The following is a 15,740-nucleotide window of genomic DNA, read 5'->3' as shown; positions in this document are numbered from 1 at the left end:
AAAACAAGTCATTGTCAATGACACGTCCCCGTTCCGTTCATATTTGAGTGACTTATACATTCAAAGCAGATCATGACCGAAATGCACCTGCATATGTACAACACATTGTACTAAATCTGAACAAAATCCATGCATGCATGACTGAGATCCGGTTCTGGAATTGTGAAAATACGTGATTTTAATGCATTTTCGGCCTTAAAATGGCCATCATTCAGCTATTGCTAAGCGGATCATGAAACAAATGCACATATCTATTTGTGACATGATGCACCATGTGTGTGTGAAGTTTGAACTTGATCAATCCAGACATGTCTTGGATACGGATCCAGAACTGAATTCTTTAAGAAAATGGCCACCAGTCGGCCATTTCGAACTTGATCCGAAAAAAAAAATGACGTGCATCAAGGTCCTATTATGTTTAATGTAAGTACCGAATTTGAACAAAATCCGTCCATGCATAACTGAGATCCGGGTTCGGAATGGTGAAAATGTGCGATTTCAATGCATTTTCGGCCTTAAAGTGGCCGCCATTTGGCTATCGTTAATGGGATCATGAAACAAATGCACATACATATTTGTGACATGATGTACCTTGTGTGTGTGAAGTTTGAACTTGATCAATCCAGACATGTCTCGGATACGGATCCAGAACTGAATTCTTTAAAACAAAATGGCCGCCAGTCGGCCATTTCGAACTTGATCTGAAAAAAAAAAATGACGTGCATCAAGGTCCTATTATGTTTAATGTATGTACCAAATTTGAATGAAATCCGTCCATGCATAACTGAGATCTGGGTCCGGAATGGTGAAAATGTGCGATTTCAATGCATTTTCGGCCTTAAAGCGGCCGCCATTTGGCTATCGTTAATGGGATCATGAAACAAATGCACATACATATTTGTGACATGATGTACCTTGTGTGTGTGAAGTTTGAACTTGATCAATCCAGACATGTCTCGGATACGGATCCAGAACTGAATTCTTTAAAACAAAATGGCCGCCAGTCGGCCATTTCGAACTTGATCTGAAAAAAAAAATGACGTGCATCAAGGTCCTATTATGTTTAATGTATGTACCAAATTTGAATGAAATCCGTCCATGCATAACTGAGATCTGGGTCCGGAATGGTGAAAATGTGCGATTTCAATGCATTTTCGGCCTTAAAGCGGCCGCCATTTGGCTATCGTTAATGGGATCATGAAACAAATGCACATACATATTTGTGACATGATGTACCTTGTGTGTGTGAAGTTTGAACTTGATCAATCCAGACATGTCTCGGATACGGATCCAGAACTGAATTCTTTAAAACAAAATGGCCGCCAGTCGGCCATTTCGAACTTGATCTGAAAAAAAAAATGACGTGCATCAAGGTCCTATTATGTTTAATGTATGTACCAAATTTGAATGAAATCCGTCCACGCATAACTGAGATCTGGGTCCGGAATGGTGAAAATGTGCGATTTCAATGCATTTTCGGCCTTAAAGCGGCCGCCATTTGGCTATCGTTAATGGGATCATGAAACAAATGCACATACATATTTGTGACATGATGTACCTTGTGTGTGTGAAGTTTGAACTTGATCAATCCAGACATGTCTCGGATACGGATCCAGAACTGAATTCTTTAAAACAAAATGGCCGCCAGTCGGCCATTTCGAACTTGATCTGAAAAAAAAAATGACGTGCATCAAGGTCCTATTATGTTTAATGTATGTACCAAATTTGAATGAAATCCGTCCATGCATAACTGAGATCTGGGTCCGGAATGGTGAAAATGTGCGATTTCAATGCATTTTCGGCCTTAAAGCGGCCGCCATTTGGCTATCGTTAATGGGATCATGAAACAAATGCACATACATATTTGTGACATGATGTACCTTGTGTGTGTGAAGTTTGAACTTGATCAATCCAGACATGTCTCTGATACGGATCTAGAACTGAATTCTTTAAAACAAAATGGCCGCCAGTCGGCCATTTCGAACTTGATCCGGAAAAAAAAATGACGTGCATCAAGGTCCTATTATGTTTAATGTATGTACCAAATTTGAACGAAATCCGTCCATGCATAACTGAGATCCGGGTCCGGAATGGTGAAAATGTGCCATTTTGATGCATTTTCGGCCTTAAAATGGCCGCTATTCGGCTATCGTTAATCGGATCATGAAAAAAATGCATGTGCATATGTCCCATATAATGTGTGATGTATGAGTGAAGTTTGAACATAATCGGTCCATGCATGTTCGAGATATAGGTGATCACGGACGCACGGACGCACGGACGGACGCACACAGGGCAAAACATAAGTCCCCGTTTTCGGACTCCGTCCGAACGGGGACTAATAAAATAGTCAATCCCAGCCAAATCTAGGTAAAAGGGTCAGATTGCGTGCATATAATTATAGATAGTTAAAACAAAAAGTATTTGAACTTTTGACAGTTGTTTAACATCTATGCACGGTTACTAAACTAGTAACCGTGATCTATGAAAACCAGATATTGTTAGTAGTCCGAATTTTTGCACAGTTGAAAATAAAGCGGAAATTCAACAAGCGGTCGTAAAAGCGAGCGATTGAAAAGCGGAAGCGGGCGAGAGGTTGGGCGAAATGAGTTCTGTACTTCTTTGTTTGATGAAGCAATGCTGATGCCACACTGTCGCCATAATGAAGCCACAATGAAGTGAAACGATAACCGCGATAACTTTTTAATGTCGCGACATTGAAGCGATGCTGAAGCCATAACAATGCCATAATGGTGCAATGCTGAAGCGAAGGTGAAGCTGAAGTGAAGCCAAAGCTTCCGCGAGAACTGTACCGCATAAAAAAAAACAAGATGCCTGCCAGTCGACTATCTTTCATCCAATTGTGAAATAAATTGTACTGGACATGTATCCTAACATGTATAATCTATGTACCAAGTTTGAATGACAACTGACAAAGCATGTCCAAAATACAACATTTTCAAAAAACAAGATGGCTGCCAGTCGGCCATTTTGAATCGAATCGCTAAGCCACTGCATGTGCATATGTCCCACATAAGGTACCAGACACATGCAAAGAATAAACGGAATCGGTCCACAGGATTCTGAAATATGACTCTGGACAGACTGACGCACGAACACACGGACTGACAGACTCAGGAACTCACGGACGGTCAGGGACTTGTATCCTAACATGTATGATCTATGTATTAAATTTGAATGAAAACTGACAAAGCATGTCCAAAATACGACATTTTCAAAAAACAAGATGGCTGCCAGTCAGCCATCTTTGATCCAATTGTGAAATAAATCGCCATGGACATATATCCTAACATGTATAATCTATGTACCAAGTTTGAATGAAAACTGACAAAGCATGTCCAAAATACAACATTTTCAAAAAACAGGATGGCTGCCAGACGGCCATTTTGAATTGAATCGCTAAACCACTGCATGTGCATATGTCCCACATAAAGTACTAGGCACATGCAAAGAATGAACGGAATCGGTCCAAAGGATTCTGAGATACGACTCCGGATGGACGCACAGACGCACGGAGACCAAATTATAAGTCCCCGTTTTCGGACTTCGTCTGAACTGTGACTAATGAAAGGATGAAAGATGCATCTAAACAGGGGGAAAAAAAATTTCAGAAGTTGGTTTGATACAGTGACCACTCGCTAAGTCACGCCTCGGTAAGTCACGATTCGGCCAAGTAGCGGGTACTTGGATTGCTCCCAAAATGTCTATTGTGTTTTGAAGACTAATGTCTTGTTGCATAGTGTATTTAACTAACCGTTAAAGAGACAACTTAACACCTACGTCCGTCAATTACTGAGATACAATGGGTGACGGCGGCCTTACTCAAGGTGTCAACAGGAGTGTTGAATAGCAACCGTATGTCCTCGGCTGGTCCCCCTTTGGTATACCTCTATAAAACTCACTACAATGAGTTGAATTCATAATTCTGATCCCTATTTCTCAACTGAGCAGCATGTCTAAGCGAAAGCTATCCAGTTTGTCCGACCATATCGAGAAAAAGTGAAACCAAGTCAAGGGTTGCACGTGATCTAGCAGTGGGTGAGCCCACTATTCGTGGGTGGGTAAAAATGAAGAAAAGCTGAGGAAATTTGTTTTCGAAGTTGACCAAGAGGCAGAACTGAACAGAAAACGTGCGATGACATCGATAAACTTGTTTACGTATGGTTTTTTCAAGAACAGTCTGTCGGAACTCCACTCTCTGGTCCCATCACCCAATGCAAAGCATGCATTCTCGCCAAGCAACTCAGATGTGACGACTTTGAATTTGAGGCCAGTTCGGGGTGGTTGTGGTGTTGACAAAGAAGACACGCTGAATACACAAAGTCTCAATCCAAGGCAAAGCTCGATCTGCGAACATTGACGCTGTCAGAACTTTACCGGAAAAACTGAGAGAATTTATCAATGAAGGTGGTTATTCCGACGAACAACTTTATAGCTGTTACCGTTGAAGTCGCAAGCAACAGCAAACGACCCACATAATATTGGACAAAAACAAAATAAACAACGCATCACTGCAATGTTTACAGCAAACATAATCATGATCAATTCCTATTCGAATACTGCATGACACATGTGATTATACAATATACAATTTGTAAATATGTTTCTAACCTTTCAATTAATTTATTTATCAATCATGATCGTAATGTGTTAATTAATAAAAAAGACACACTATAAATAAACCCATGGGTGTATATGTGCTTTTTATATGTTGCACAACCCTCCCTTTCACTAGGCCCCTTGGTAAGTCGCAACCCTCGTTAAGTCTTGGTTTTTGCTTGGATCCCGATACCCATGACTTAGCGAGGGGCCAATGTATTTTCATTTGTTTTCATACAATCCAAAGCATAAACAACTATAAATTGGTAATATGTATCATCATTTTACTCACCAAGTATTCAAATTTTGCATCAAGATATTTTTTAATTGTTAGTTTTGTATCAGGAACTGCCTTATTGAGGTATGTACTGAGATCACTAAGCATCTGCAAAAAATAAATACAGTACAACATTAGATGTATGTACATAGAAATAAACTATATATACCCGGTACATACTTATAATTTATTGACATGTTATAAAATCAACTCAATAAATAAACATTATATGAACACGCAATTTTTTTTCCTGATATAACAAATGTGCTATTGTCGATGTGTAAAGCAGTATATTGCTATAGATAGGTTCATGACACTCACTGGTTTCACCGTTTTCAACATACAAATACCAAACTTCTCAATGTTTCGATGAGCTTCACCAAAATGCATAAATGCTTCACTGGCTTTTGGCTGTATCTCTCTGGCACCGATCACAGAGAACACATCACCAAAACCTGAAAAATACAACGGAGGAGGACTAAGCAGCTATATAATTATGAAGAAAAAGAATATTATAAAGAACCAAACTGCCAATATTTCAATACGTGTTATTCAATGCTGAACAGTACAAGATGAAGACCAATTAGCATATTAATGATCTACCAATCAGCAGGTAGATAAAATGGAGAAATTCAACATAAAATGAATTCAGGAAGAGGGTTCTCCAAACCCGCCTATTCACATAGTTCATACCCACCATAAACTCCGGTCAGTCAAAATGACTATTTTGAACTGTAAGCATTAATCCGCGATTCTGCCAATGACGAAGAGATAAAATCTAGGTCACGTCACGAACCACGTGACTGAGGTAATGTGGCGACGCCACCTCACCTTGATCTTCACTCTGGTTCCTTTCTCTCTGCACCAAGGACTAGACCGGAGAACCTTCTGCCTAAATTCACTACGTTCAATTACCCACCATAGACTCCGGTCAGTCAAAATGACTATTTTGAACTGTAGGCAGAGTCAGATGCCGATACATGTGTAGGTGGCGAGTTTTCCAAGCAAACAGAAAATGATGAAAGTCTTTTTTCCCAGTCCGAGATGATACACTCATCACCTAGGCAAGACCTCAAAAGAGGGTGGTGTCTTACCGGTACCTTGCCTGTGCTGTCTCCGGAGCAAAAAGTCTGACCCGCTATGACGGGACCCAACCTAAAGAGACCCTCAATGGATTGGGTGTCTCTTAGGTAGTTGTTGATAAAGACGTTCTGCATTCTCCTACAGCCTGCCCTCAGTGAGTGCTTGAGGGGAGGCACAGTGAGTTAGCAATCGCACAGACCTCATGCGCTCGTACGTGTCTCTGCAAGCTCTGTGTCGAGGAAGTATTATAGACCACTAATACAGTCGCAGTAATCCACCTGGTGATGGGAGTCTGGGAGGCCGGCCTATCCTGCCTGCCTGGGCCGTAACACAAAGACATGTGTGCCTGTCATCCCGTCCTGAAACCTTAGTATGGCTTTGGTAGCAACTCCGTGCTCGAACTGGGCAGAGAAGCAATTCCTCCCGAATTTGACAGCCGGGGGATGACGATTGGGTGAGGATTGTGTCCTGGAATTTGGCTATTGGCGAGAAACCTGATTGGTGTCTTTAGCACAACTTAATTGTCCATAACGACGGTACATCGTCCGAGAAGCACAATGCCCCCAGTTCACTCAGTGATGGATTGTCTCAGATTGAGCTGACGAGAATGCCCATGGAACGCAGCCGTTCCTTTTACCCGGTTTGCCAAACGGAAATTCGTGGTACCGGGGTCTGGAGAAGGAGCCTTGGGATCCGTTCGGGGCGTTTTTGTCTCATCCCACACTTTGGGGTCTGATCCCGAAACCACACCGAAAGTGTTGCATAAGATTTACCCCACCCGGGGGCCATAACAGTTACCTCATCCACGGCTGACCAACGTCCGCCCATCGATACCGTTTACACGCCCCACTCAGCACTCGGCCGGACAGGAGGAGACGTGCCGACGGGGTTGCTTTGGATCACGATGCCTGTGATCCCATAATCGGTGAAGCAATCATAAGTGGTCGCCTTAGGATCAAGGGTAGGGGTATTTACATCATTTCACTAGGATCGATGATCACATCACCCTAACGATGTGGCTCACTGAGTCGTTACGAATGGAAGACTCTGAGGGACCGCCCGAGGTACCGGCTGTATCCGACGCAAGCGAACTTCAAATGTGAGAGAGAGAGCGTGTTCGACTCTGTGTCTCATGACAGGGTCGGTTCCCTCTGGAGACACCCGTGGGTCGGTAAGAAGGGAGTCAAAACCCACAGCGGAGACCGGACTCAAGGGTAAAATCCTTGTACCACTACCGTGCGACGAACCCTGGCTGGCTGAAAGTAGGGAGGAGGTGCAACATGTGCCCTGACCCGAAAGCCCTGCCTCAAAATCGGAGGCTGGACTGCCAGCATCTCTGTTGGCATTCAGTGCCCGAAGCCTCAGAGGAGACCCAGTGCAACTAGCCTGAGCCTGAGCCTGAGCCTCCCCCAAAGCAGCGAGAGAGTCGCGGCTGGAAACGGGGGTTCCCCAGAAGTGACATGTTTTGAATGCGAGCGATGCTTTCGTGTTTCTTCCTGCTTGCCCACCAAGGAGCCGCAGTGAAGACAGCTTGCTCCAACTGCGTCTGATCTACCCCGGCCAGGGATGCAATTCGCCCTGACAGTCCTTCGACCAAAGCCCTCATCTCGGAGGCAAACCCGGTGCAGTGCGAGGACGGATCCACAAAGGGACCCGCAACAAGCCCCATAAGAGGAAACAGCCTCGTTGTAGTCGGTAAAATCGGATAAACCACCGCCTGAAAACACAGACTGTGAGGATGCCCTCCGATCAGCAGGGAGAGACCGAAAAATATCAGAACCTGCACCATCAGGCCCCCTACTCGACGTCTTGGTACACGAAGTACCGGTCGCTGAGCGTGAGGACTTTCCACTCATGCCAAACACGCAACTCACTTTAATCGATTTTTACTGGATGCACGACCTGGCTGTGAAAATATGAGCGACGCGGTCAGTCTCAGCGATTTGGATGGCTCTGAAAAAATTTCTCAGGCCTCAGAACTCCAGTGAAAACACACGCCTTCAAGGCAAAAACCCCGAACCCCACACATAGCCACGGCAAAAAGCATTTCGGATGCGGGTTCTATGCTGGTAAATTCTGAATATAACCACTGCACAGTTGTCTCGAAAAAACGAGGAGACTGCAGCGAGCCTCTGGTGCTGTCATTACATCTATCCATTTCTAAATACATTGATCAAGCACAAAATGAAGACGACATGCATGAGGGAAGCGAATTACAGTTGGAAAAGGTGACGCAACAAAATCAACAAGTGATCAAGCTTCAACGCCGGGTTTTATTTCTTTGTTGTGATAAATACTACACACAAAGGGGAAAACGACCTGAGGGTAAAAATGACAAGGAAATCTTATCCTACCACCTACAATGTCGGATGCCGCGGCAACAACCCCAGCTAGAAACCCGGACAGGAAAAGGCAGGCGATCCAGGCAGAGCCGCTAAAATTCATCCCCGGAGAAAAGGAAGAGTGAATACCCGGCCATAATGGCGCCGCCATATGATCTTGGTCACGTGGTTTGTGACGCAAGGGAAAATCTTGGGGTCATGGGGCTTCCCCTGACCTAGATTCTATCTCTCCGTCATTGGCAGAATCGCTGATTAATGTCTACAGTTCAAAATAGTCATTTTAACTGACCGGAGTCTATGGTGAGTAATTGAACGTAGTGAATATTCTAGAACCCTAGGGGGCATAATGGTATGTGAAAGTAGACAGAGCAACAAGATAAATTTTTGGTTCACAGTCAAATAATTATTTTGCAGTTCTGTACAATTTTTATTAAAATTACAATATTCTTTTTGAATAATAATAATAGTATGTCGCAAATCTATCTTGAATATTGAAAGTCCTAATATGTTTTTGTGACTATAAATATGCTACCGTATTACCCCGGGCACGCGCCCCTCCCTGGGCAAGCGCCCACCCCCGTTTTCACAAAAGTTACATGTTGGGGACATCCTCGGTTAAACGCCCCAGGTGATTTTTAGCCAAGAACGGGGTCAACAATAAAGTTTTATTTGTCAAAAACGAACACGTTTGATTTATTTAAATAGTGTGTTTGTTAGGGTAGTTATCTTTTTGGAGTGTGTGGTGGCCCTGTAAACAGCCGTTTTGTTTGTGTTTTTACATAAAAACTTATTGGAACTTAACGACGCAAGATGAACCACGCAGCATGTGGCGCACACATTCTGCTTTCTCTTCATTCACGATGAATCCAATATTGCAATAATCCATACCTTGGTGGGTGGTTTGAAGCACTTAGCTTTGGTTTCAAAACGTAGCACTTCGCCGACTGTGAATCCATAACGGGAGCTAGCTCTTTTGAGACACCACGTCGTAAACTTGCTACTTTCTTTCCATCCTTCATCGCAGCCATGGCATTACGGTCATGTGGATTATTTTTCTGTCGTTGAAGGAAAAACATTTTGCTGACCTCAAGTCCATTACGATAACCATAATGAGGCATGCCGACAATGGGAACTTGTTGCATCATCGTTATTTTTGTAATTTTGTCATGTGTGGGTGCGTGCATAAATCATGTTAATGAGGTCGACCAGTTTATTTTCAGTCTGTTTTTTATGTATCGCCATTTGGATATGTTTATGTATTCACAGTAGTTTGTAAACATTTCACATCAGTAATAAAGGTTTATTTGTTTCATAACCATGTCTGCTATTCTTCAGTAATTACGATGCGAATTATGCTAATGAGGTCATCGCCATCTTGGATTACAAGCGGTAGTTTTTCCCGGCCGTTTCGACTTGCACTTACTAAAAAAGTAATCGTGCATTGATTACAATACTTACCATACTTTGTAGCCAATTTCAGTGAGTAATACAACTTCATTCGCTGACATAAAACAAGTTTTATTCTTGAAATTCAACCCTGTGTCTTAGCGTTCCCACAGTTCTTGACCGAGTGCTCACGTTTATTGAAACCTCGCATAAATCAAGAATTAAGTACAAAGTGTACAAAAGCATTCATTTATTTGACCTTATCATACGATCACAAAAACAACTTTTTAAAATCTTTTTTGGGGTGGACCTCGGGTAAGCGCCCACCCCGAATTTTTCCTGATTTTGTATGTTCAGGCCTCTGGGCGCGTGCCCGGGGTAATACGGTAGTTGTAAAGTGTTTTCTTTCCCTTGTTTATGAATTATTCAGTGCACATTCAGTGTTATTGTGGCTCATGTAAATACAGGCCAAGGTTGTGATTCTAAATACACTTTACCTGTTTTTACTGGAGGGCTTTGCAATGATCACAGACAACACTTACAGCCGTTCTGAGAATTATTCGGACAGTCAGTTAGCAAAATGACTTGCAACTTTGCAAAACACTTTGGTCTTTGCCCAATCTAGACTTGTCGGCGCCACTTGGTTTGGGGTTACTATTTCATAGGGGTTGTCGGCTTGGTGAATTGCAAGTATTATCAAGCGTGCTTTATACAGCAATTATTTTCAGTAATTCTGAAAATCACAAGTTGGGTGTTGCTTAAATCTGTTGAAAAATGTCAACCCCTCGCTCATTTTAGTCAGTTGTACCTGTTACAAAAATGGACTAGACATAATAACGGTCGTTATATCCCGTCATTTTCAAACTGCAGTTGAAAACGTGAATAGATCAAGGAAGGCACTTTTGATTTGACAAAGTCCATCAAGTTTTCCGTCTGTGTATCCCTGACGTACTCTCCCACCTCGGTATAAAATCTGAATTTGATACATAATGCACCAGTAATGTAAAAACAACTTTCAGTTTGGTCCAAAACTACAGCGCATCCCGCTAGGAAACTTTACTTCGAGTCTTCCAGCCAACGACGAGTTACAACGGCGCCATCAAGTCTAGATTAGAAAAGACCCAAGTGTTTTGCAAAGTTCCAAGATATATTGCTAACTGACTGTCCGAATAATTCTCAGAACGACTGTAATGTAAAAGTTTCTCACCTTTATGTGACTGTGATAAATCATAAAAACTTTTTAATAATCGTTTAGAAGAGTCCATCATTCCTTTGTAAAGTTCACTGGTTTTTTCTAATTCATCCAGCTTTTTAACTAGACTATCTGCAAAGACATAAATTAAAATGGTTAAATTTATTAATATGGTACCGGGTAATGTTTGTTTAAATTTACTGTTCCCACTCGCCAATGAAAACACATACTAAATAACCATACATACCATTGCATAAAATAGCTCTACTTAGTCCCAAGGCATCTGCTGTTGATGAACTCATGTTTTCTACCATTCTGTGTTTCATTTTCTTCAATACTAAATCCAGTGTTTTACCCAGCTTTGGATCTGCATGGAGCTTGTTATAATTGATGGTCACCTCACCCTGTCAATGATATAATAATAAATAAATGCGTCATCAAATTTATTTAGGCCAAACCCAAAAAATGGCTTGCTCATCAAATTCACAACTTGAAAATTTTCAAATGTATTTTTTAGGGAGAGTTGCAAGATCGTAGGATGACATTCTGCTAAAATCTGGTGATTGTGTCATGTTTGTGAAATGTGAAAATATAAGATCTGAGGTTATACAGTGGCAAAAGCTGTTCCAGAGCTGTATTTCGCCTTTTGGTTTAGTTCTAAATTTGATACCATTTCACATAAATTAATTTAGAAGCAGTAAAAAGTTGTGTCTAACACATATTGTAAAACAAAATATTTGTTCCTGTTGTGACTTTTAAGCAAAAAAAAAATTGTTTCTTGAATAAATCTGTTTTTGTAGGGGTCTGTCCTCATCAACAAAATCACACTCATAGTACATGTATTGATCCAAATAAACCTGGCATTTATAAGACGTCAACCAACATGCATTACTCTACATGTCATTTTAATTATTGTAAAAATAATACTTTACTAATCATGGTGACTTACTTTAACAGCTTGAATAGCTCTAGCTACTTCCACTTTTGATTTTCCTCGTAATGACTTTCCGTTAACACCCACAATTTCATCTCCAGCAGCAAGGGAACCTTCTTTGGCAGCTGGGGTGTTATCAAACACCTGTACAACATATAGACATGGACAAAGAGGAGCACCGCCACCAATACTGATACCAATCAGATTCTGAGTGTCTTTTTTCAATTGTACACTCCCTGACGTCACAGTCATTCCCCTGTTAATGACAGAAACAACAATTACAAATCTACCTCATTGTATAGTATGACACAATTGAGAGGTTTACCTAAAACACTTACAGACTGGTATGTCTCACTACAACTATCGTCTCATCAACTTCTGACATTGCCAGTGCTATATTTCACAGATATAATACAATTATATACAGAATATAGCATAAATATACATGTAACACAGAGTATAGCGTAGATATACATGCAACACAGAGTATAGCGTAGATATACATGTAACACAGAGTATAGCGTAGATATACATGTAACACAGAGTATAGCATAGATATACATGTAACACAGAGTATAGCATAGATATACATGTAACACAGAGTATAGCGTAGATATACATGTAACACAAAGTATAGCGTAGATATACATGTAACACAGAGTATAGCGTAGATATACATGTAACAGAGTATAGCGTAGATATACATGTAACACAGAGTATAGCATAGATATACATGTAACACAGAGTATAGCATAGATATACATGTAACACAGAGTATAGCGTAGATATACATGTAACACAGAGTATAGCGTAGATATACATGTAACACAGAGTATAGCATAGATATACATGTAACACAGAGTATAGCGTAGATATACATGTAACACAGAGTATAGCATAGATATACATGTAACACAGAGTATAGCGTAGATATACATGTAACACAGAGTATAGCATAGATATACATGTAACACAGAGTATAGCATAGATATACATGTAACACAGAGTATAGCGTAGATATACATGTAACACAAAGTATAGCGTAGATATACATGTAACACAGAGTATAGCATAGATATACATGTAACACAGAGTATAGCGTAGATATACATGTAACACAGAGTATAGCATAGATATACATGTAACACAGAGTATAGCATAGATATACATGTAACACAGAGTATAGCATAGATATACATGTAACACAGAGTATAGCGTAGATATACATGTAACACAAAGTATAGCGTAGATATACATGTAACAGAGTATAGCGTAGATATACATGTAACACAGAGTATAGCGTAGATATACATGTAACACAGAGTATAGCGTAGATATACATGTAACACAGAGTATAGCATAGATATACATGTAACACAGAGTATAGCGTAGATATACATGTAACACAGAGTATAGCATAGATATACATGTAACACAGAGTATAGCGTAGATATACATGTAACACAAAGTATAGCGTAGATATACATGTAACACAGAGTATAGCGTAGATATACATGTAACACAGAGTATAGCGTAGATATACATGTAACACAGAGTATAGCGTAGATATACATGTAACACAGAGTATAGCATAGATATACATGTAACACAGAGTATAGCATAGATATACATGTAACACAGAGTATAGCATAGATATACATGTAACACAGAGTATAGCATAGATATACATGTTAAACAGAGTATAGCATAGATATACATGTAACACAGAGTATAGCATAGATATACATGTAACACAGAGTATAGCGTAGATATACATGTAACACAGAGTATAGCATAGATATACATGTTAAACAGAGTATAGCATAGATATACATGTAACACAGAGTATAGCATAGATATACATGTAACACAGAGTATAGCGTAGATATACATGTAACACAGAGTATAGCATAGATATACATGTAACACAGAGTATAGCATAGATATACATGTAACACAGAGTATAGCATAGATATACATGTTAAACAGAGTATAGCATAGATATACATGTAACACAGAGTATAGCATAGATATACATGTAACACAGAGTATAGCATAGATATACATGTAACACAGAGTATAGCATAGATATACATGTTAAACAGAGTATAGCATAGATATACATGTAACACAGAGTATAGCATAGATATACATGTAACACAGAGTATAGCGTAGATATACATGTAACACAGAGTATAGCATAGATATACATGTAACACAGAGTATAGCATAGATATACATGTAACACAGAGTATAGCATAGATATACATGTAACACAGAGTATAGCATAGATATAACACAAATTTGAAAGGTACATACATGTAGCTGTTTGAACATGGAATATTTCAACTGAAAGTATGTTGCTTGGTGACAAATGGCACATATGTACATGTATTAATGAATAATTTATCAATATTTGTAAAAATAGTGTTCAATTTTTCATATCATTGAATGATAACAGCACACTATACACAACCTTCTTGACTTGTTGAAAACAGTATTTTTTTGCAAGAACTGATTACTTTATAGCAAATGAATAATATTGTCAAATAAAATATTACACCACACAAAGTGTTCCACATTTACCCGGTAAGTAGTTTGTTATGTTAATGATACACTGTGAATGCAATAATTGTTTGCCAGCTTTGATATTTAAAAATAGGTGATACATGCGATGCAAGACGCCTGATTTTTGTTTACTCAAATATTTTCTCATATTTTTGACCAAATGGACACAATTTTCCTTTGGCTATTTGATCCAAATTGTTAACAATACTTAAATCAAAGAAAGCTTAGAAAGAACTCTTGTGTGCTGAGAGTATTGGAGACACATTAAAAATTAATTCAAAATTACTTGTACTTATATTATATTATAACTAATATGAACAGATTTGAGTGTAAAACTAATAAAGTCTGCTTATTATCTAGATGTAATATCTATGTACCAAGTTTCATTGAAATGTAATTAGAACAAAAAATTATGAATTACTATGCTAATTAATATGAACAGATTTTAACCCAAAATTGATCAGGCCTGTCTATTGTCCATGTACCAAATTTTATTCAAATGTGATGATCAGTAATTGAGATATCAGTGTTAATTAATTAATTATGTTAATTAGATGATTAATAAGCATAAATATTTACCAAAAACTAATTGGGTCTCTGCATAGTCCTAAGTTTATTGAAATGTGATGAGTACTCTTTATAGGTTTCATTAAAATCCAATGAGTGGTTCTTTATATATTAGTAGAACAGCTATGGAACAGCAAAAAATTAACTAATTACGCAAAATAGGTAATTAATATGCACAATTATTTACCCTAATACTAATCAGGTCTCTACATAGTCCTAGAAGATCTATGTTGCAAGTCTCATTGAAATGTGATGATTAGTACTTGAGATATCAGGCGAAAAGCTGTAAATTAACTAATTATGCTAATAAGGTGATTAATATGCACTAATCAGGTCTGCACAGTCCTTAAGTAACTATGTACCAACTTTCATTGAAATGTGATGATTACTACTTGAAATATCAAAAGCTGAAAATTAATTACTGAAAAGTAATAACTGATATTACCATAAAAACTATCAGGTCTGTGCAGTGTCCTATGACATCTATGTACCAAGTTTTATTGAAATGTGACGATTAAACGTTATGCAAATTAGGTAATTAATATGCACGGATTTTTACCCAAAACTAATCAAATATGTGCATTAGTTCAGAGCATCTATGTGCCAAGTTTCATTAAAATCCAATGAGTGATTCTTCAAATATCAGTGGAACAGTCATGGAACAGCTACAAATCTACATGTGTATGCACCAAGGTTCATTGAAATAGTGGTTCTTGAGATAACCGTGGAACAAAAAAAGTGACAACGCATGCACAGACAGACAAACAGGCA

At 39.3% G+C, this 15,740-nt stretch overlaps 1 protein-coding gene across 2 annotated transcripts in view; it reads right to left on the bottom strand.

Moving 5' to 3' along the window:
- LOC100370426 (PRKCA-binding protein-like) overlaps positions 1–15,740 on the bottom strand; it is a 31,783-nt gene that overhangs the window by 8,070 nt on the left and 7,973 nt on the right. For both annotated transcript variants that reach the window (XM_002738625.4, XM_078012556.2), the window contains exons 2-6: positions 11,850–12,090; positions 11,148–11,304; positions 10,916–11,032; positions 5,219–5,352; positions 4,913–5,005 (exon numbers count right to left, since the gene is read on the bottom strand). In XM_002738625.4, coding sequence (XP_002738671.1) covers positions 4,913–5,005; positions 5,219–5,352; positions 10,916–11,032; positions 11,148–11,304; positions 11,850–12,090 — 742 coding nt within the window. The remainder of the gene's footprint in view (positions 1–4,912; positions 5,006–5,218; positions 5,353–10,915; positions 11,033–11,147; positions 11,305–11,849; positions 12,091–15,740) is intronic.

Source organism: Saccoglossus kowalevskii, chromosome 8, assembly GCF_978046115.1.
Source record: "Saccoglossus kowalevskii chromosome 8, keSacKowa6.1, whole genome shotgun sequence".
In the NCBI taxonomy this organism is placed as follows: Eukaryota; Metazoa; Hemichordata; class Enteropneusta; family Harrimaniidae; genus Saccoglossus; species Saccoglossus kowalevskii.
The sequence above is the reverse complement of the archived record's forward strand: the minus strand, read 5'-3'. Positions and strand labels throughout refer to the sequence as shown.